This window comes from Siniperca chuatsi, linkage group LG6, assembly GCF_020085105.1.
Source record: "Siniperca chuatsi isolate FFG_IHB_CAS linkage group LG6, ASM2008510v1, whole genome shotgun sequence".
Taxonomy (NCBI): domain Eukaryota; kingdom Metazoa; phylum Chordata; class Actinopteri; order Centrarchiformes; family Sinipercidae; genus Siniperca; species Siniperca chuatsi.
In genome coordinates, this window is record NC_058047.1 from 26,512,195 (window position 1) to 26,535,684 (window position 23,490).

At 38.6% G+C, this 23,490-nt stretch overlaps 1 protein-coding gene across 12 annotated transcripts in view; it reads right to left on the bottom strand.

Moving 5' to 3' along the window:
* The window catches only part of LOC122877270, a 146,375-nt gene that overhangs the window by 116,843 nt on the left and 6,042 nt on the right, over positions 1–23,490 (bottom strand). For all 12 annotated transcript variants that reach the window (XM_044198596.1, XM_044198595.1, XM_044198606.1 and 9 more), the window contains exon 2: positions 15,665–15,727. In XM_044198596.1, the coding sequence (XP_044054531.1) occupies positions 15,665–15,727 (63 nt within the window). The remainder of the gene's footprint in view (positions 1–15,664; positions 15,728–23,490) is intronic.

Here is a 23,490-nt window from a genome sequence, read left to right on the forward strand (position 1 = left end):
TAGTGCATTTAAGTGCCATTTTAATTCTGGGTTTTAAAGAAAACATGTTCTGAAATGCAAAAACAAACACCTTTTGCTTTAAAACAGGTATAGGCTTTCACAAACTGACCGCAGCATTATGATTATTTTCTTGAGCAAAACCTAGCTAACTTAGGGACATCATAACTAACCAGCCCTACTGATTTACGTAACTAGCCATTACATACAGCCATAATTAACGTAGCCTACATTCATTACTAGCCTTCATATACCTTGTGTTGGGTCTGCTCTGTGGACTGGATGCAGAGACTGGATGCTTTCTGCTGAGATGCTGAAGCAGAGATGTCGTGCTGTTGTGGTCGGCTAGTTCGGTTTTACAACAGACACACTGTACAGAGTTTTCATGGACACTTTCTGTCTCTTTCTCTGGCCTGTCTCTTCTCTGCGCCCCTCGCTATTTTCTCTTTTCCTCATTTTTGTAATCTGCGCTGTCAAATCACCCCGAGAAATCGTTTCAGCCCTAGTGGAGTCTTTAACGAAGCCAATCACACCCACTGTGAGCTACCGCTACAAGCGGTATGTTATGTTATGGTCCATTTTACCTTAACAATGCAGCATTGTGTTTGAAGAGACAATGCTAGCAAGGTAAAAAAGTACCGTTAGCCAGTATTTAGCCGGTGTTTGACTCACATACAGCTGGGCTCCCATTCATTGTTTTGGCCCCGTTATCCAACTCTCTCAACAATGCCCAACACACATTTGAAACCATTGCTCCTAGCAAGAGTTCAATCACAAACCTTTGCAGGCAAACAAAAAAGCTAGCAAGCATGTCATGTTTAGCAACTGAACCAAACATGCTAACCAATTTAACATCCAACGATTTACATCAAGTTGGGAAGAAAGCAACATTGATCTTTAAACCTAATAAAAACTACCCCTGTTACCAGCCAGCAGTGACTAATATTTAGCCTACATTTGAAGGATAATGTAACTGACATTATTCGGAGTTTCGCCACTTTGTAATGTCATCCAACCTGCATGTGCTACCATGTGATGTACTTGGGGGGGCTGTTCACAGCGTTTCCCCAACATAACCAAGAGCTGCCTATTCAAAATACTCTCATCCATTTGAACATTAATATGATCCTGACTATAACTTAGCCCTTTCAGATGGCAATGTTATCCATTTTAAATATTTACTTTCTAGAACACACTGTAGCATAATTGACGCAACATTTCACTAAAACAATATAGAAGAAACACATGTAGAGTACATCAGCTCTCAAACAATCATAGGAGAATTTCACTTTACTGTCTGAGATCTCTGACTGAAGAAGCTCCACTGAATGGTGTGCATTCAGAACCTCACAACCTTTGGGCCTATGCAGTATTTTATGATACTTCATAGCTAAATGCTGCTCATTCTGAATAAAGCCCTTTTTTTCTGATGTACAATTCATTCTCAGCGAAAGGAAACAGGAGAACACAGAAATTATTCTGCAAAACTCCCCTAAGGATAACGTAATTTTCCAGGACATTTAACTTTTCCAAGCTGTACAGTACAATTTTCAAGGTTTTTCAAGTTTTCCAATATATGTGGGAAAAGATTACAAGCCAAGAATTCATTCATTATAAGCATTATTTGGTATCATTCTGAGGACAACCACATTTTTGCATGATTAATTCTATTTAGATTTTGGTTTTCATATTTTCAATGCTCAAAATCATTTACAAATGCCAGCATCAACCAGCATTTCCAGCAATATTCTGCAACACATGAGCAGTGTTTAAAAAAATACGAAACCTGAGATCTACTTCCAGTGTTGCCCTTTTATTTGGAAACAACAGCTCCCGTTGCAGCATTTTGCTATCATTAAAGTTGTAGCTATGTTGTATTTATAGAGAAAGTGAGGGGTCTTCTTTTTTTATCTCTTCAGCTAAGAGAGCAGAATTTGTTCCAGTTGGTGTCCTGTAGGTCTATTAGCATACTGTTCTATCTAGAAGAACATTTTAGAAGCCTAGGAATTGGTGCTATTGTGTCACTTGATATGAGAAAAGAGATAATGTCAAGATCTTTATTTTGGGTGAGCTATGCCCTAAACAACTAGCTACAACTTTAATAAACAAAGTTGATAAGAAAATTGTATCTAATTCCTAATCAATCCAGAAATGTTGTATTATTGAGTGGAAATAAGTGTACTCCACACAGAGTTCGGTAAATTTAAAGCCAACTGTCTGCATGTTGCCCTAATCCACTCTAGCTATGACAAGCCAATCAACACTTTGCATTAGCAAAGCATAAAAGTTATCTCCAATCATGGTAAATATGCATGTTTTTATTTATTCATATTCAAATACTCTCTACTTTAGGATTGGCATGTAGAGTATGTTCCCATATGGCAATTTCTAAATCAGGAAACAGACTTTGAGGTTTATTCATGCCTGCTGTCTGCACTGAATCTAAGCAGAATTTTAAATCAAGGACCTTCAAATCATTTGACGGGACAGAAAAGAAAAATATATATATTTTGACAAGACATACAAAAGATTTTATAAAAATAAAAAATAAAATACAGACCCAAATTCTTGCTAGCTATATCAGTTAAAGAGCACGTCTAGCCAGAAATGTTAGGAAGTGTAGCTACTTCTACGCTTTCTTAACTGCCTCCTCAATGTCTCATGAATGTATCAAACAATGGCTGACAAATCCAACATGGCTGCCCTTTTATTCCAATGAAAACTGTACGACTAGCGTATACACTGGAAAGGTTTCTCCTGCTTCCTACTAACTTCCTTCCATAACGCATGTTGAATAATGAATGCCCGTACACATGAATAGCACAAAACTAATATTGTGATGGCTTTTTAATAAGTGCTGGACCAAATTCAAAGAGCAATTTTGTAATGCAAAAGGATGTTCCAAATATTCTTCTTCGTTTTACGGACATTTCTTTTGCAATAGATGTGTAAAAGACTTTTTTAACCAAATTTCCAGAAAATGGGTGAAAGAAAATAGTAAATAATGCATGTTTCCAGCTACTACTGTTGGAATATGTTGGAATGCAAATATTAGCAGCTGGGTGCATTGAGATAAACAGTCGGCGGTGCTAATTCTCCAGCCAGGTGCCATTAACCCACTTCAGAAGAAGAGGGCACAACAAGATGATGTAATTAAAAGAGTGTCTAATTTCAAATGATGAAAACCATGTGGAAAACGTGATTGAAATATGGTATTTGTTTGTTTCATGTATTAATTTGAGGAACGTTACAGTCTCCTCATCTGTTGCCATTTTTCAACTCTTCAATGAAGCTGAAGCTTGAGTGTTTGTTTGTTTGTTGTTTATTTAGCAGGGACAATGCACAATACATGTAATGTAACAGATAAAGCTAAAAGCTAATTTTCATCAGTAGTCCCTGGGCAGAGGCCACTAGCGATGTGCAGGTTACAGAGATAAAGGATCAGTTGTAGCAAATCAAAACCTTACACTGTAAAAAAAACAGGGGGAAAAAGACCATATGAAAAACTAAGAAACAAAAACATATAGCAACCACCCCGAAACAAACAACAGAAGAACAATACTAAATTTCCACCAGGGAGCACCCCATCAGCAATCCCCACACCATTAAAAACAGCGTTTGACGTTAATTTAGCACACATGTCTTGGCAAAAATCCTTTGTCTTCTCTTGATGACTTTACTTCCTTTTTCATCAATGGCTTGTCCGGTGTGGTTGTTTTTGTTTTGTTTTTTGCTTTTTACTTCTCAGGGAAGCACACATTTAGAGCAGTCTGCATATGGTTATTTAATATTTCAACTTTGGAATTTATGTCTTTGGATTTGTATTGTAGGTGATATTGTAATATCTGAACTTTTATTTTTTACACTATGGACAGAGGTCGACAAGCAAATTATTTGTGGTAGATAAATTTTGCTTGTTCTCTGTAACATATCATGTATCATATGCATAGACAGTCACCCCCGCCCTGCTCTTCCCATGCCCCAATCTTAAAACAGGCAAGTTCATGTCTGCATGTTCGAAAAAATGCTCAAATGTTCTGATTCGACCCATTTAAAAACATTTGATCAGAGGCCTGTTTGCCAGCTGACAGTTTGGCACATTCTGCAAAGAGAATCAAATATTCTTTTGCTACTGCTGATATCCTATTGACGTTGTGAAATTAAGTTGAACACTGTCTTTGAACTTTGCAGTTTAAACAACTACAGATCAAACTGTATAATTTAAAAGACAAGGGGTCAGTCAGTCACTGGCAACCCACAATGATTCCCTTTTAAACGGAGGAGGTGGGGGTGTCATTTGGAATCACAGACAACATCCATTTAAAAGGGCACACTTATTTGATTAGCAGACATGATGGGATGGCCCAGAGAGGGCAAGACATCCTTGATCGAAAGGGGAGAACTGGCCACAAATTACGACAGGTACATCCTTCTTGTTGGTTCCACTGTGTCCAGGTAAGCAAGTCATGTTTACAAATAATAAAAATACATATGATCAGATGGAATATCTCAATTTGACACACAATTTTGAGCCACGGGATCTAAATTGGACAACAATCTCCAATGTCAACAACCAAACTGTGGTCTCAGTGCTTATTTCTGTTGATACAAAGTAGAGCATGACTTACATCACAACTGCAGATCTCTCACTTGATGCCGGTGGCATGGATAGTGTTGTTAAGATACTGCATGTGATGTAGAGAAGATTATTTTGCCCTTCATGTGGAGCCCCTCCACAGGCACGAGCTGCAGGCTCCACCCCTCCATCCCCATGTGCCAACACGTCAATCAGCTGTAATTGCCATCCTGGAGGAACAATATCAGGCCGTGGAGCTCTAACCACACAGATTCATTGCAACACCTAATCTGCTAATGAGCTCAGCATGGCTATTTTCAGCATTGCCGCAGACATCATAGCCATTGCTGAGGAGGCCTGGCGCGGCTTCCAGTGACAGCAGAGGACAGTTGGCCTGTTGGAGGAGGTACAAAGCAGACCTCAGCCTGCACGCTTCAGGACAGCACAGTCACTCCAGATTCCTGTTTGGAGAGATATGTGTGATCCCAGCACATCACACTTGCTGCTTAATATTCTGATTTACACAGCCACTTTTTCATTCCCTCAGCTGCTGCATGGTGATATCCCATCGTAAAAAAAACATCTCTATATAATCTAGGTTAGAACTGCCAATAAGTGTTTCATCTAGCTCACAAAATCATCTGCGGTCTTACAATCAAATAAATAATACATGAAATAACGGACCAAAAAGACAAGAGTTTGTTTTCCAGCAGCTCTCTGGAGCTCTTAGTTTGGCTGTTCAAGAACAAGAGCAAGAAGAAAAAAGCAACACAAACAATCCTTAATGGAACTGATACAAGGCTTTTTAATTATCTAACTCAATCAGCTAAAGACCAGTGGATCAATGAATCCCCATTACACTCCCCAGCTCTGTGCCCAGACAGCAGCAGTTTACATCAGTTCAAACAGCGAGGCATGCTGCAGCTAAGTGACAGATTACAGGTTGTGGCTAATCTCATGCAGCCACAGCATTTGTACATCTTTAATTCAGACTGCAAGCTGCTCTCATTGTGACCATGTCACTTAACTGATACAGCATCTCTGAAATATTTATTGTCCAATGCAGGAGGTGACTTAAAATTTTGAGGGCTTGTGAGTTTGCTGGGTAACCTACATCATGGGTCTCGTAGAACCTCGTTGAAGTCCTCCTTTTGATCTGATTCCCTGGTTTTCAGATTTATCATGCACCACAAATTAAAGGAGGGATCAAACTACAAGTCAAATTGCGTTAATGAGCATTAATCACAAAATGTTAGTTTTGGTTTGCGTTGCAACACAAACACACAGTGAAACTGTTGTCTTTTTATATTGTTTTGGAACCTTTAATAGTATTTTTTTTAAACAAAATCATACTGTTACTGTAGTGAATACCTGTGTGCACATAATCACTTTTTAAAACTTTACCTCAAAGTTCATGATGCAGAAGTATTATTGGGATGTATTTAAACTAGAGGGTTAAGGGATAAGTCAATCGAAAGAAAAATATCAGGAACTATTATGATACTGAACTATTATGATATGAACTATTATTATAAGTCATTTTCCATTTCTGTGTTCCAGCTTCTAAATTGTGAGGATTAGCTGCCTCTTCATCTTATGTGATAGTGAACTGGATATCTTTGGGTTTTAGAGTGTTGGTCATTCAAAACAAGCATTATTTGATGATGTCGCCTGTTTTCTGACATTTGAAGACCAAACGATGAATTGATCAATTGAGAAAATAATAGTCAAATGTATCAATAATGAAAATAAGCATTAGTTGAGCCCTATTTTGTGAAAAATGCCCTTCACAATTTCCCAGAGCTCAAAGTGAAGTTTTCAAATGTCAAGAAGAAAGAAAAATCCCAAATATATTCAATTTACAGTGATATAAAACAGCAAAGCAGCAAATCATCACATCTGAGAGGCTGAAACCAACAAATGTTTGCAGTTTTGCTTAATGCATGATTTAAACAATTCATTTACTGCCAGAATTGTTGTTGATTAATCTTCTGTTAGTCAACTCACTAGATTAATGGACTAATTGTTTCAGCACACAATTTAGATAAAATATTCCTCAGCTAGTGGAATTTGTGTTTTCGGTTGATAGTACGAGCACTGAGCTAAAACTCCTAAACTCTTCAATACTGATTGTGGTATCGGCCTCAAAAATCCAATGGCTAGTATAAACACCATCTGGCTTTTACTTTACCTCTCCATACAGACAGGTACTGTTGAACTATGTTTAAATTCTAGTAGTTAAATGCACCGGACCAAAGTCATCCACTTTTAAAACTTTTCTATATAGATCTCTGTCATTTAAGTGATGGATATACACGCGCTGGATTATATTACACTTGAATTTCAGTATGTCGATTTTGAGTGCAGAGTATTTTCATCCGAGGATTGTTGAGGCCCAACATGTCGATCATGTTTAGATTGCAGAGAATTCAATATTTCTCCAGGAAATGATCGTGATCCAGACACATTCACAACCTGACATAAGCTGACATGCAAAAAGTGTTTTCTAAAAATATAACTACGATACTGAAATCCTTGATGTAGTTCCCTGTGGATTTAAATGTGTTCTTTTGGATTATGGAGAATATAAAATTAATGTAAGATTAAATCAAAGTCAAATGCTCAGACTGTTTCACTGAGATGACAAAGCAGCATGTGATACTGAATGGACAGTGTTGCTTTTGTCTTGCCTCTGCGGAGAATTTGTTTCTCATTTGTAGGCATCCACACAATTATTTTGGGCGGTGTCAATTGAATATCTGATTGGGGTTATGAATTCTGGGGATTAATTTCACTGCAACAATGCATCAATTGTTTCCAGTAAGAGATGCAGAGGCGGTGTTGTTGTTCAGTAAACTGATCATACACAGAGTGTACTAATGCTTCTGTGGTGGCATCCATTGATCTGCTGTCCCCCTGCATAGTACTTTACTAACGATATCTGAGATGCCACTGTTACAGAAATGGAGAGCAGCATTTCCCCAGCCCTCTAGAGCAATTTATTGTGGGAAGGTAATAATAAGTCTCTATTTGAAAAAATGGACTGGATGAGCCCCTGTCTCATTGTGGGCTCTGAGCCTGAAACCACAGCGGCTCATGGTGGCACTGGGAGTCATTTTCAATTTTTCTTCAGAGGGAGACATCAGTGACTGTAAGAGAGCGGTTAAAAAGAGAGGCTGCATTGTATTTGTTAAAATTTGCACTGACTTTTCTCAGCTTTTTTATTCACTGTTAGTTACTGTATAAAAATGAGTGGGGTGGAAAGGGAAGACTGAATCTTATACATAATTTTGTAAAAAGCAAGACCGTCCCAGCATTATTTTTGATAATCAAATCCCCCAATCTCAAAATAATATATTTATTGCAAACATAACAAAATGGTGAACATTCCAGACACTATTTTTGAATAAAAAGCTGCGGACGGTTAACACAGCCACAGAACGAGTGAAACGAGCACAGGCAGCAGCTCTGCGGTACCTGCCACTCGCCGAATGTGAGTCAAAATCTACGTTAAAAGGTGAGGTCAGCTGGCGGGTTGCTGAACTACGCCTACTTCACTACAGATTCATCACTGCAACACATAAGTTGACTGACCACATTTTGTTTTGCATCGACTCTGCACACTAGTGGCGGCATGCAATGTATGACCGCCAATAACTGTATCGCAATTCTTTGACCCTGACTGTCGCTACGGTTACCCTTACTTTATCTGGCTAGCTACCACAGTGGATTTGCGCTAACCGCAAAGAGAGTCTGCAAGTCGTAGTCGGCTGTGTGGATGATACGCACACAACTATAATGAGTCATTTTGAGTATATGGAGTTGAGCACATACGTGTTTGCAGAGTGTGTTGGTGTGAAATTAAGTAATCAATTAACATTTTAAAATAAAAGTTGAGTCTCATTATAACAGTGTCGGAAATTTTTAAAAAGGTCAATCGATGGGTAATTAGTAATTACATTGCTTTTAAATTACATTGTATCTTAGGCAGTTTTATGGCCGGTTTTCAGTTTACCAGCCGTTGGCAGATAGACCAAATAGTTCATTTTGGATGGGTGTAACTATGAGATATTTAACTTTTTTTACAATAAATCTCACAAGGGATGAATGAAACAGTCCCTTAGTGATTTCAAACCTATGTGACACTGGTTGCACTATTAAAAAAGAATCTTATCATCTGTTTGAGGTAGCAGCCAAGTCAGATGACAAATATAATAGTGCTAAGTGAATGCTGGGGGATTTTGACTTGTATTTGTGTAGCTCATAGACTGTCTTATTTTACTAATACAATCAGGGATTTGACATGTAGTTGAAAATGTAATAAGCAACTAAAACCACTAACAGTAAAAGTAGTTCCAGGGCTTGTTTTTTCTCCCTGGGGTGAAGTGGGTCAGTGGTGCAGCATCAGCCACTGTATGGTAAACATAACACTGAAACTAACCACAGTCATTGATCTTCAGTCATTAGCTATGAGCTCATGGCGCCACTTAATGACCAGCAGGACTGTCAGGGTCATAGCTATTGATTCTCATATGCCCCCCCACCCTTTTTTGTGTCACTCTTAATAGAGGGTGTCAAAAACATGACGGCAAACCAGGAAAAGTGTTTTAACCAAACTGAGACCCTTGCTTGCGGTGAACCTGAAGGTCAACCCAGTTTATAGACAGCAGTGTTCATTTTGGTTTCAGATTTTTAGTTTTACCAAATGACTACAGTCTTTTTTGTCAAAAGACTGTAGTCATTTGGTTATTGTTAGTTTTAGTCTAGTTTTAAATCAACAAAACTAGCTCCAAAACTCGGCAACTCACACCAAAACAATCTAGATGGATAAATAGCATTACAGGTGAGAGGAAAAATATGTGTTTTTGATTTTGGGGTGAACTGTCCCTTTAAGTAAATTTTGCAGCAGAAAGAGAGAGAGGAGCAGTGAAAAGAAGAACAGCAGGACAGGAGCAGGAGATGATACGCTTCAGGTGCATACGAGTGATTTCGCTGATGCATGCATGTCGTTGAAGAACACTTTGCATTAAAACAGTAATTAAACCATCTTGTCGGTATTAACATGATTTCTTTTTTATCTGTTGACAAAAGTTGTAACATCTTTCGTTATTACCTTTGTTTTCAAATGTAACTATTTAGTTATGGTCTTGTTGTCTTGGAAAAAATGTTGTCACCGAATATTTTTCATCACACGCACAATCAGACGGACAGAGAGACAAATGGACTGACAGAAAGATTCCAATAACCCATAGTGATTACCGGTAGCAATATGATAATCCACGTGGAATTTACTTGGAAACGAACTGCCAATCTCAATTCATGCCATAAACATCAAAACCATCTCTGAGCATCAGCATTTCCAATAACATTTTCTTTCAGTGAAAAGATAATTGGATGACTTCCTGAGATCTATTATAGAAAAAATACTCACTTTCATTACGGCAGACTTCGTCATCATTTCATTCTCATTTTACAAAAAAGTGAAACTGGAATGGAGCACAGTTCAACCCCTGGGCTGATCGTGGGGCCTTTTATCTGCAGCAGAAAGAGTGTCTTTTGTCAGAAACATCACCCTGAGTCTGGAGTGCGGAGGAGGAGGGAGACTTCTGGGCATTGTCTCTCCGGAGGACACTAATGGGTTTGGTGTCATGTGTTTTTCACTCAACACTTGACACATGGAGCCGTTCTTCTTCAATCACTCCACTTTAATGTCCATTACGATGAGGTATGCCAAAGTAACGGGCTGACTTTTGGTCACTTAGATTGTCCAAAATGAGAGTCTATTTTAAAGACTTCCCTCCTTTTAAAATACCATCCTTTCTTTGCATCAAGTTGTCTTGGTAACACACAGCTGCACTGTATCTGGTGTGTATGTGACACTATTTTGTAGTTTAAAGTGTGTAAGAGTCTATGTCTGCCTGTCTGAATGCCTTTGTGTCTGGTCATGTATGTAAGTAACAAGAAAGTATTGCTTGTAATTCTCTTTTCAAGGCACTAGACTGTCTAATGAACCCCTGAATGCCAATGAGGGTGGGGGGAGGAGGCTTCACAGTATTTGGGGCAATAAAAGATGTATTCTGTCTGAAGAAAAAAATACATTCTCCTGAAATACAACTTCTCCTTGTCCTCACCTGGCACAATTTAAATTATTGCTCCATCCAAGTAAAGTAGGACACTCCATACCTCATAATCCATTAGGCAATTAATTAGGAACTTAAAACATTGCTGCAGATTTCTGCCGAGCAGTTGTCATAGTTCTGCGAGACAGAGAGCACTCGGGGGCAGTCCCTGAAACTTGAGTAGATGATTAAGTGCGTTTCTGCTCCTGAGAAGAGATTATGTCTTGTGCTAGAGTCAGAGGATGGAGCATGGCTGTGGAACTTGGCAATGGTCGAGGTACATTGAGATAATGATGTACCTGTCCTCAACAATAACGCTAATCATATCTCACCTCTAGGGTATCGCTTTAAGGTCAGAACAAATTCACTACCATACATTAAATCCTTGTATTGTTTTAATGAAGGTGCATGGATTCCTGCCGCTACGGATTGCACTTACACCTAAAATACCCTGTGTGTATAAATGCCTCCAAATCCTAATTCTCACTTAACAGAAAAAATACGCTGGAATACAGTGCACCCCGGAACACCAAACATTATGAGTAAGGAGATTGTGACATATAAGGCTGCAGGCCCATTTTTAATGAATGTGAAACCTGGCCCGAGTTTACGCTGAACTGCAGTCTAGTGCCCTAAAATTACAGCCATGCACCACCTTTCCACTCTGCACACTCATAAGGGCGGCAGCAGCTCTCCAAATGTATGGGGCCACTGAAACGAGCATCTGTGTCGACGCCAGGGCCTGATGGGAGTCTTTCATAGAGGGAGCCATAGAGATATATTTATGTTTCTCCCCCCATTACCAGAGCTTTAAATAATAAAGTAAAATAAATAGCATCCATTAAACTGATCACATTGTGCTAACTCAAATTGTGTTTATTATGCTAATGGTACATGAAATTAAGAAAAAGACCTTGATGCCAGTGGATGTAATTAATGGGCTTTGGGAAAGGCACTGAGACATAATTCATTTCTGAGTAAGTAAGTCTCATTTGCAGTTCCATGGGTCCTCATGCCGCTGATTGCCTGAGTTATTCTTGCAGATGTGCTGCTCACAGCATGTCCCTCCATTAGAAATGAACACCTCATTATATAAACTACCTAATTAAACATAATACAGCTCCGCATTGACTCATTAATGCGTAGCCGTCTTTTCTCTGAAGGAAAGAATGTGAGGGGGAAAGGGGAGAGAGACAGAGATAATGCAAATGAGAGATAGAGAAAGAAGAAAAGGCGCTGTGAACAGTACAGGCGAGTCCACTGTAGTCCCATCGTACAAAGTAGCATCTATACCCTTTCACAAATTTAAGTCATTGTTACAAACACAATAAAAAAGTGATGACAACATTGGTTAAAGGTGTGACATAACTGCTGAATAGTGTTTTTACCTTCTCTTAACAGCTCCTTATATTTGGTGAAATACAGCAGGAGTAAGATTTACATTTTCAGACAAATTGGACGTCACCTTTGCATTAACGACCAAAGGCTAACAACACTGGACAACAAAAACTCATGTCCCGGTTGCTAGAAAAGTGAAAAAGTGAAGTGAAAAAAGGCCATACAGGGGCTGGGCAAAAAAGGAGATCAAGGAGTAAAACTGAGGCCACCCCCCTCTGTGGCTCAATCACCCACAAAACCTACAGCAAACACTGGCTGTGTACGCCTCAATAATTCAACAATTAAAAAGACACAAGGATACACAACCACTTTGAGTGCTGAGTCATCAATCGTTGACATGCACACGGTGCTCCATTCGTTGCTTTGCATGTGATGTGCATATGAGGTGTGTGTTAGTGTCAGTGTGTGTCTTCAGAGTGAAGACATTTTTGATGATGGTGATGACAAATATTTAGGAGGTATATTTGGCCAAAATATACCTCCTAAATATTCTTTAGTCAAGGTCCACTTACTAATATATCTGGAGCTTTCATCCTCATCTTGTGATCTTCCTCAGCTGATGGAGTTTGTTCACTTGCCATGGAGATTGACAAAATCTACATGACAAGTGAACATCAACACTTTACTTTAACCCAATGTTTATGAGCTATATATAAATGCTTGATAAATGTTTATAACTCACTATAATGCAGTTGTTAGCAGATATAAGGACATTTTCAAGTGTTTATCAATGTATTTGACAACAATTATAACTTCTCCAAAGAATCAGCTGTAACTGATGTATGAACAGTTACTGAATGATTGATAAGACAGTATAACACAGCTGTAATCGTATTTAAAGATATACGAACAAACACACGTTAACATTTCTCAGTGTGTTATAAAATAAGAGATTTCTTGAAAGTCTCTCTAAAATAAACACAGACTTTGACACTTTTTGTTTGGGTAATTCTGATTACTATTACTTGATGAGTTGCGCTCTCACAGTTCATGTCACGATTTAGTAAATGTACAAACCTGCCACGATGAATCCTGCTTTTACAAAAAAAATATCTTGAACAAGGCAATGCAAGCCTCCTGACAGCAGATAGAGCCAAAGTGGAAAACTGCCAGAAACTTTTCACCAAAACCTTCTGTCCACACAATAAATGGTCCTTGTACCATCTTTACACATAGATTCAAAAGGGTTATTCCTCCCTGTCTTTTCCTATGATCACAATAGCTGTTACAATATTGAAAACATGCATTCATAAATGATAGAAGCTTCATGTTTTTGACTTCACATTATAGCTCACCTTTCATCTCTCATGATATAATTTACTCCTGACTCTCTCTTTCTCTTCTCTGCCCTTTCTTACACTGTCAGACATTAACTACACTGTTGTATGAAGTGAAAATGACTGCAGACCAAGCCAGTGGCTATCTCCAACATGTGTTAAGCCATATATCCCTCAGTTTGACCCCACTCCACTCCTCCCTCCAGATTGAATCAGGCATCGTATTTTAGTTGTAATACTCAGATACATTATAGCATATTTATTGTATTATTTTCTATATTTTATAGCATATGCTTTTAAATGATACATTAACAAGGTAATGGCACTTATTAAAGTGGCAAGTTGATTTGGCGACACCTAGTTACTGGTGGTAACAGCAAATGTGGTTTAATGCTACAGGTCACAGAATGCTGGGGGCAGCAAAACAAGCTATTATTGTTTTAATAAAGACGTCAGGCAGTAAATGGCCTTTTTCCATCATTCTGTGAGCAACCGTGATCTGATTTTATGCTGCACACAGCATGAGTCTGCAAACAGCAGGGCACAGTGAAAGGAGTTAGTTACCTCGCTGAGAAGTTGGAGGTGTGCAGCCTGTCGCCTGCAGCTCTTCATCTAACAGCTAACTGTGGCTGCTCCTGACTGTTCCATTACTCCCCGCAATATTTCAAACTGATCCGCTGTCAAAAACTGCCAAAAATGACTGTTGTCTTGTTTTGTAGACGCATTTTTGATGAACAGGGGTCAGTGTCAAGCTCACTGACAAACACATTGCATTTCCTGTGACTATTTCATAATAAAAGTCAACTCATGTTTCGCCAGTTAAATGCTTTTAATGTGAAGCTGGCACCCAGTTCATAATACTGCAAATATATTAATGTTGCAATACTTTCATCAGTGGGCCATAGGCTCAATCACCATTGTGTTACCACATTCGGCGATAGATAGTGACTTAACAGACATTTATTTAAATGAAAATCTTTGAGATTATAAGTATGTTAAATTACAAAAGATGTAATAATGACCTCCTGCAAGTCTGTTGAGATCTGGCTGAACTGTCCATTGTTTTTGAGAATGTAAAAAGTGTGTAAGTGTGTTAGCATGACCTGCTGCACTGATATTTGCAAGCACAGTGTCCACTATGGTCCTGCTGTAGCCCTCTGTGCTCTGACAAATTTTGAGCTGTCAAATATTTTAGTGTTATAAGTAATTTTAATATACACAACATAAGTCATTTTAGTATATATTTTATTAATATTTGGTCAGAATGTCTTGATTTCTTTTGTACAAATTGTGGTAGTCTATGTGTTCATTTGTATTTCATCCACAACTACACAAGGCCTGATTGTGGCATTGAAACAGGCTTCTATTAAGAATTTACCTTTTCAATTATGCTGCAGTTATGTCACAGCTTTATGGGGCAGTTATGCCCTGTGGTGTTTTCCAAACAACTCATCCCTGGACTATAAACTCTATATTAAAAATTCCTGCATAGTCACAAAGAGAATATACAACAATTGCAAATGCAGATAATTAGTCTGCGATTGCTAGAAATTAGGCCATTATGAAAACTGCAACCACCCCCGCTGACAACGTCACTCCATGATTAACTGTTAATAATGTTGCCTCCTTGCAAAAACACTGTTTCAGCTGACTATGTTGCATCTGCAGCCAGCCCAAATAACAGTACAAAGTGACAAAAGCAGCCACTAAGGCCTAGAGAATACATTCACATTCTGCATCTTTATCCACACTACAAAATACCTTTTGTTATCATTTTAGCTAAGTCATCCCAGATCAACAGAGGCATTAAATCAAACCAGTGTAACAGAGGTAATCATCAGACATTCAAATGAATTTAAAGGAACATCTTCACGTATTTATTAACTATATCTCAAAAGCTTGAAAGGCGGCTCTGAAAGGTTTGTAGCTTGCTCCTTTTTAGAGGAAGGCAGCTGTAGTCAGTTTGGATTTACAGCAGCTACAATGGAATGAGTCAGAGTCACAGAAGAGCTTCAACACATTCCTACGAAGTTCTCAAACCACACTTGCAGCACAATCCACTTCTCCACAGCTGATCCATATGCTCAGTATATTCAGTACATGCACAGATATATGTCTATTTGGGAATAAAACTAAGCCATCTTGGTGGCCCAACAGTCTAAGGTACACACCATGTAACAAATATCAAGGTTTTAATCCACTGACCCATTTCTCTTTTTAGCCATATTTCCTGTTGCTTCACACCTAAAAAGATAGAAAATGCTACACATATGTAAAGACTATAGTTAAGCACTTACCTCCTTTATCAAGAGATGAAATTTCCCCAGCTTGCCAAAGCTTCCTGTGAAGGCTGGCTGCCCCTATGAAAAGAAACATTTGTTAGTGGATTATTTTCATTTTTTTTTTTACAAAGTCATTCTATGCAACACCACCATTTAATACAAATGTACAGTATTAAGAAGGACTAGCAGCCCCTCCGACAACAAGACCTCACCCACCCAAACATCAAACTCAATAAATGATAATTGCTATAATAATAACTGGTTAATAGTTTCAACTCTCTTCTGACAACACCCAACACGAAAGGTGCCAGTTTCACCCACTACATGGCAACAAAAGTTCAATTTTCAGCCCACATCTCAAAAGGAGCCTAAGAGTCTACAGGCATGCTAGAGCTCTGCTTAGGCATAGCAAGTGTTTGAGCTAACGAACGTCAGCATGCTAACATGCTCACAATTGGACACATCCTCTCCTAAATTAAATGGAGTTAGCGCCATCTTGTTTGTTTGTAAAATTGATTTCTCTTTACACCATCATCAGGATGCTGGTTGTTAATGACACAGCCTATCGAAGCCAACATGGTACCGAATGACATCGGCACCAACAGGTGCACTTACAAGCTTTTACTAAACAACCGCATAAGTAGGAGACTCTCTCTCTCTCTCTCTCTCTCTCTCTCTCTCTCTCTCTGTGTTTCTCTGCAGAGGATGTGCGAGTGTCAGTAGACCGCAGTGGAGGGGAAGAGCGAGGGGAGATTGTCCAATAGTTAATCGATCGCGGGAAGTAAAGTCTGTGGGTGGGAAACACTGCTTGATCTTTTGGAACCAAACCACTACTGAAGTCGATCCCCTTTCTGGAACCGACTCCTCCATGTGGAGCCGGAAGCAATGCTACTTTTGCTTTCAGCCATGCTTGTTGTTGCTGTGCATAACAGTACGACGTCATTACATCAACAAGCCATTATCACGATGGGATTTTTTTTAAAAAATCATGTTAAATATTATACCGGTATTATCATGAACGATATGATATGCCACACCCCTAATTCTGACCCATTAAAACGTGGCTAGCTAACATCATCAACCTAGCAGCTCTCATTGCAAATCCAAAAGTCAACGGGGTGAAGTCGGACCTGATCCACTTCGGTCAGATTATCTGGATTGAGTTGGATTGAGTGTGCGAAACTAGAGTAATACGCTGAGAAAGGTGTGGAGTCCAACATGGTCAGACTGGCCACTTTGCACAAGCCATCAAATTGTGTGTGATGCTGCTTGGTCCACTGACATTTTATGTCGGTCTGTCAATTCTAAATGCTCTGAATAAGTGACCGGGTGCTATCTTGCTAAATACAACTTACTAAATTCATCTTGCTTTTTGATGAACAACATATTAATATTGTGTTGTTTCCTTTATTTGATGCAATTGTCATTAAAGCAAGATATTGTGTCAGGATACACTGTAACTGTAAAAAACAAACAAATGTAAATGGGTGCATAGTTTGACAATTAACATACTCAAGAGTCATTAATTTAACTCACCATACTTTCAACATTTGAATCTAGAATATTACACTGTAACGGCCATTCGGCATTACTTGTGTTTTGCTCTTATGTGGTCAGATTAATCCTAAAAGCAAAGATAATCTCCAGAAAGAGTAGCAATAGTGAAAAGGAAATCTGCCAGTAAAGCTGACATGTTATTACATTTCATGCTGCGAGTGGCCGAGCCCTTAGATACAAACTGCATCTGAGAGTGAGATACTTTATTTTAGACCAAAATACAAAAAATGAAAAACTTCCACCTTAAAACAAATAAAAATGTCTTAAGATGTAATCACAGATCACAACATACAAGCTAAATGTTGTGGATAATGACATTTATGCTTGGTGTTTTAATTGTAATCTTTTATGTACTGTTTTATTGAGTGTGTTTATGCTCTGTATAGGGTGTTTTGTGCATGTTGCAGGGAGGGCCTATAGTCATTGCATGCCAGCCTTTTCAATGTAATGCTAGACCTTCCTGAAACTCTTGAAATCTGACAGTGCTTGACGTGAGCTGTGTTAATTACAGTAATGGCACGCATTCTCATTAAGTCATTGTTTACGTATCCCGGGGCCTTACGGAGCCTGAGTGGTGCTCTGGTCTACTCGAGCACCGCCGCCTCGCTGGTTTGTGTGGCTGTGGCCTCGTTAACACAGACAGCTGTTCCTCCCAGCCACAGCCATGGCCAACATGACGAGTGGCACCGGACATGCTGCTGAACACACCCACTGCGGGAGCAACTGTCAGAAATAGAAATATCCCACAAGGCAGGAAAACGTCAATGAGTAATCAGCGAGAAAGTGCTCCTCGGGTTATGTTTTTCAGGCCCAGCCCCCAACCCCTTATGAACCAGCCGCTCCCCTTCACAAGACTGTTCGTGAGGCTGTCTCATGACCCCATCCTATCCCTTTAAATTGGTGCAGTCAAAGGTGCAGTTGGTGTATAATTCCACCAGTAACCTGTGGTGAGGAAAGCCATGTGAATGAGATAAACAGTATCACAGGAATCCTATAACATTTCTCAGACAGTGCATGCAGCCAAACTGCAAGGATAGTAGAACTTAGCAACAGCTAAGTTCAGGGCCCGTATTTATCACAAACTACTAAAACTTGAAAAACCTTCATTTTTACTCTTACTCATGAACTTACGACAGTTCATGAATAGGAGTAACGACCCTATCTAGAGCCAGTGTTTGGTTTGTCTGCTCTGGGATACTGTAGAAACATGGCGGTGCAACATGGCGACCACCGTGGAAGGGGGACGTGGAAGATAAAAATGGCTTATTCTAAAGGTAATGAAAACAACGATTCTTATTTTTAGGTGGTTATACACTAATGAAAACATACTTATAAATATTCCATTTCTGCCAAAAGCTCCTCATAAATGTTACACACACCTTTAAGAATAAAAACTATCACTTTTCTTTTGACTTAAAATACTAAAATAGATTGAAGAGAGCTCCAGACGTCTCTTACGTTGGTTACGAGAGATGTAGATCGCAGATCCGAGATGACTGCAGTACAGAAGCAGAGGTGAGCACACATCTTCAGAGACATGCTATGGAGTACAAAATATTACTGTAATTATGAATAATACATTAGCTGTAGCATACTAGACAAAAATAAAGCTGGCACTGATTTTGTTTGCCATAACTTTTGTTCATTTGACATGTTAATTGCTACTGGAGTTTATAGGTAAATCATTATCTCTGATTGGCATATTCTTGCACATAGCATACATGTGCTCAACCATGTGACCACTTGAGAGTTTCTTTTAAAAGTTATTCTTACACTTCACAATAAGCATAAGTCAATCGTGGAGTAAATGCGTCTTATTCTTCACACTCAAAAATAAAGCAAATAACTTTTGGAATCCTAAATTGGCTCTTTAGAGCATTCTGCAAGTATAATTTTTAGAAGTCTGAGAAATATGGGTCCTGGTCTTCAATCTTTACTGAAGATCCCAATTCCAAAATACCTGTCACACTTTCCTAAAGGCCAACATGACATCTTTAAATTACTTGTTTTGTTCAACCAACACTCCAAACCTGAAAGATATTCGATTTCCTATCACATAAAACAATTATTATGTGATAGTATTAGGCAATTATCAAAATAGTTGCAGATAAATTTTCTGTGACTCGCCTAATCTAGTCGCGTGGACAGCTGGTCAGTTGAAACCACTTTGGCCGAGCAGCCACACGCGGAGGTTTCTGCTTCCTAGTCCTGTTTCCCATCCCAATTTGCAATAATCTTTATTTTCCATACACATTCTACTACATATCTAAATATTTTGTAAAAAAAAAAAGCTTTAATATGTCAAATTACAAAACTTATGGGATCAATCGGCATGATCAGATCATAATCTGCCCATCTACACCTGACAGTTTTCCCACTACCTAAAATAATAAAGCATTATCAAATACAAGTTTGTAGAAATTGATTAATGCTTTCTAAAATGTATTGCAATATTTAAATTTCCAACTTATGTCAGAGGAAAGATGACAGCGATGGCTTCAAGAAACAGGGAGTGAAATGTCTAATAAGGGAACTCTGCCTTTCCTCTGAATGTGTGAACTATAAAAGCTTTAATTTCCCTATCAACACTAGGATCTAATACCAATCTGTATTCTTTATTCAGGCCGCCTGTGTTGCTGCCAGACAAAGCCTTTGAAAAGCCAATTCCTGGGAATTAAAGAAAAGAGATTAAAATATCATTAGGTGCTACATAATTGAATGTCAATTTTGAACAAACTTGAATTCAATTCCTGGTCATTAAATTGAAAGTGGTCTGCCTTTTTCCAACCATAATTTTGAGGCCACAGATGAGAGCGAGGTACGAACTTCAAAATCATAAAATTGAGGGGAGTTTGTTTGGCCTTGGCGTGCCAGACTGCTTTGATTCTGGCTCAGAGTGGAGGGATGAGCAGCTGGAGGAGAGATCAAATTGAAACAAAGCTTCGGAAAATTGAAGGAAACATGAGCATAATAATATTTAATAATTAAATTCTCGCAAACAATGGCAACCGAATGAAGTAATCTGCAAAAGTGTGCAACATCATTTGCATAATTGACACAGTCCCCCTGTCTCCCTCCAGTAAATGAATGATGAAGACAATAAAAGATGTTGCTAAAATTGGGAACAATAACAGCAAAATTTCATCAAGGCCCCCATGCTCTGATTAATCTGCGCTTGCAAATCAGTGCAGGGGAAAGAGAGAGGGAGAAAGAACCAGAGGAAGGGGGGTGAGTTTGGGGGGGAAGGCAGGTGATTAACAACAGCAGGGATTGCCGCCGTGGACAACGTGCCCTGTTTTGCTCAGCTCGGGGGGCACCATGCGAGCCCTTCTACACAGCTGCTGCAGGCACTGGCTAGCTGGATCATCCCCTGAAAGCCTGAATGAGTGCAATCATTTGTATTGTCATTAACCCCTAGTGCACTGTCTCCATGCCTCAGCACTTATAAACCCATAATTTCACTCCTCAACCCCAAAAAATGGCTCACACAAGAGGACATGTTGTTACAGACATAAAAAAAAACGTTCCATGACATGAAAAAGCAGCGGATATATTAGAGTATGATATCATTTTATGTAACATTCCTAAATGTTTCTAATCTGTCTCAGCTAATTATTTGCTATCTGAGTGCACTGCCATTTTTAATTATTCAGTATAAAGGAACTGTATTAAATGAAAACATAATACAATGAGAGACCTATTTTATATTCAGGATTTCTAATTAACAGATTCTCTATATACACATTTTCTATCTCTCTGATCATTTAGATAACAACTTTCATCATCATCTTTTTTGATGTTTACAAAATACAAAAACCAGGCATGATCTAGATTTATGCTGCATATTCGGCTCCTAATAACATTTGCATTTACTAGTCAATTAACGTGATTAAATTCATATTCCAAGTCTGATTCAACTTTGGTTGCAAGAGACTGTTATTGCTTGGTGAATTAAATAGCAGCACAGGACAAATGACGCAACAGTGAAGGGGGGGGGGCGCTATGTCAGGTTCCATTATGCTGTAAAGAACACAGGACAACAGAAATTACACAGTACAAGCAATAGGACCCATGTAAGGCATGTCTGTCTGAAGAAAAGGGTCTTTCCTCTTGTGCAGATAAGTCTGTTGTTTGCATTTGTTCCATCATTTTTTTTTTTTTCAAATTATGATAATTTACTTGTTTGTCTATGAGCTACAGTGATTGTCTCTTGTCCTCTGCAGAATTTAGCACAAGCCCGACTGAAAACATTAGTAAAAACATATGATGTTTTCACTACATTCCTCCCCAATATCACCCCTGACTCTGTACTCCCACAGGCAACCACTATCTTGTAAATTCGGTACAATTAGTAACCTTAACATACCCAGACACACTCATTTGATTTTAACCTCCTCTGTCCAATTAACAAAATGTAGGTTGGAGAATAAATGGCAGACGCCTAAGCAAATTAATTATGTGTCCACCAAGCTGTTAGCCCGTGTGCACAGAGCAGGGGCTGGCAATAAGAGCTGGGCACACACTGCCATATGGCCTGTGTGAGAGCGGACATCATTTGTGGGTGCAGTGGTACACCCCTTAAATTCTCACAGATATTTATGTCTCGGTCACAATAGATATATAACATATGTTGTGAAATGCTGCAGAATCAGTCTAATGTTTTTATGATTGTTGTTTTGATGATTAGTACTTTAGTTTGATCCATCTGTGATCCCTTGAGCCATTTTTACTTTCTTTTGTAAATTTAATTATACTGTGACACAGTTTTAATGCCAAAAAAGCCAAAAAATTGTTTCTAAATGCTGCTCTAAACAATACTTTTTGTTTCTTGGACCTAAAAAACGACTCCTCTGTCACAGTAAGAATTATTAAAGGGGCACTCCACCAATTTTACACATAGAGTTTAGTTCGCTTGTCACAAGGCATACTACTAGCCTGTGAATACAGTTGTATAATGTCTTCTGTGGCTGTGAAAGGAGATGTCCAAAGTTTGAAAAATGACCCTGATGATGTCATAGTGATGTCATCTGGGTTATCCTGAGCCTGAGACTTTAAATTTTTAACAAAAAGCTTGCATCACAAACAGGAGTTGTGGGGTTTTCAAAAAAATGGGCAATTAGGAGGCATTGAGGGCCTAATGAAAGACGCGATTGAGTAGCATTATGGGATATGTAGGATCCAGCATTTTTGGAGCTTGACCTATACTAGAGACTAAAAGTTAGGATATCTCGGCTTCAATTTTGGCCATTCTTTTTCAGTCGGTCTCTTGTGAGTCCCTCAATTTTATGGAAGCGCAATACTAAATCGCTTTATTACCCCTTTATGAATATTTGAGCTATCATTTCAACCAAAATCAATCTTTCTCCAATTAAAACTTCAGCCATTATGACCAGGTGTTTGATACACAATTTGAGCACAAGGGCTCTCGCCAGGAGTAAATTCATCAAATGATTATGATTTTAAAAATGTGATACACTGAGGTGCAACACTTAGAGCTGTTTGGCAAAGTTTGGTTAGAGAGCAGGAAGAAGGGCACTATGCTCAGCTATGTTCTACTACAGAATGTGATCAAGATGGCCACCTAGAGGTAACATAAAATAAAACAAACATCTGGTCGCATTTTTAGGGCAACAATAACCTAAATCCTCCTTCATAACAGGATTGTGACATTAGATTATTGGCACAATAATTATAATTAACATAAATTATGATGGTATTATGCAGACAGACATCTAATCCACAGGGATCTGGTAACTGCACACTACATATGTCTGATAACAGCAGTAAACATAATAATCCTATTCAGATTTTTAACTGCAGTTGTTATGTTCCCAGCACCAGTTTTCACACTACATTACAACTGTGTAGCATTATACATTTATGGTGCTGGATATTCCTCCACATGAAAAATTCACTCGACGTGGCACATAGTGTATGAGTTAATGCTAGACACTGTTCTGTAAAACAGAAACTGAGCAAAGGTGAAATCAGTAAATGCAAAAAAAGAGCTACACTCGGTCTGACTAAGGCAGTAAAAAGAAACATTATAAAATGACACATAAGCAGATTAAGTCTCACTAAACATTGTTCAGAAATAGGAGAAGCACTTTCACATTCATCATATAATAATTGGAAAATACTAGTAAGATACACAGTGAAAAGTCTTTTGTGTGGATGCTGCTCAGGATGTGACATTTAAAGATTAGCTTTAAATTATAAGATGCAAGATATCTGTTAATAATATGTGAAGCTTCTTTCCTTTAGAAAAATGACTGATGTTTCTA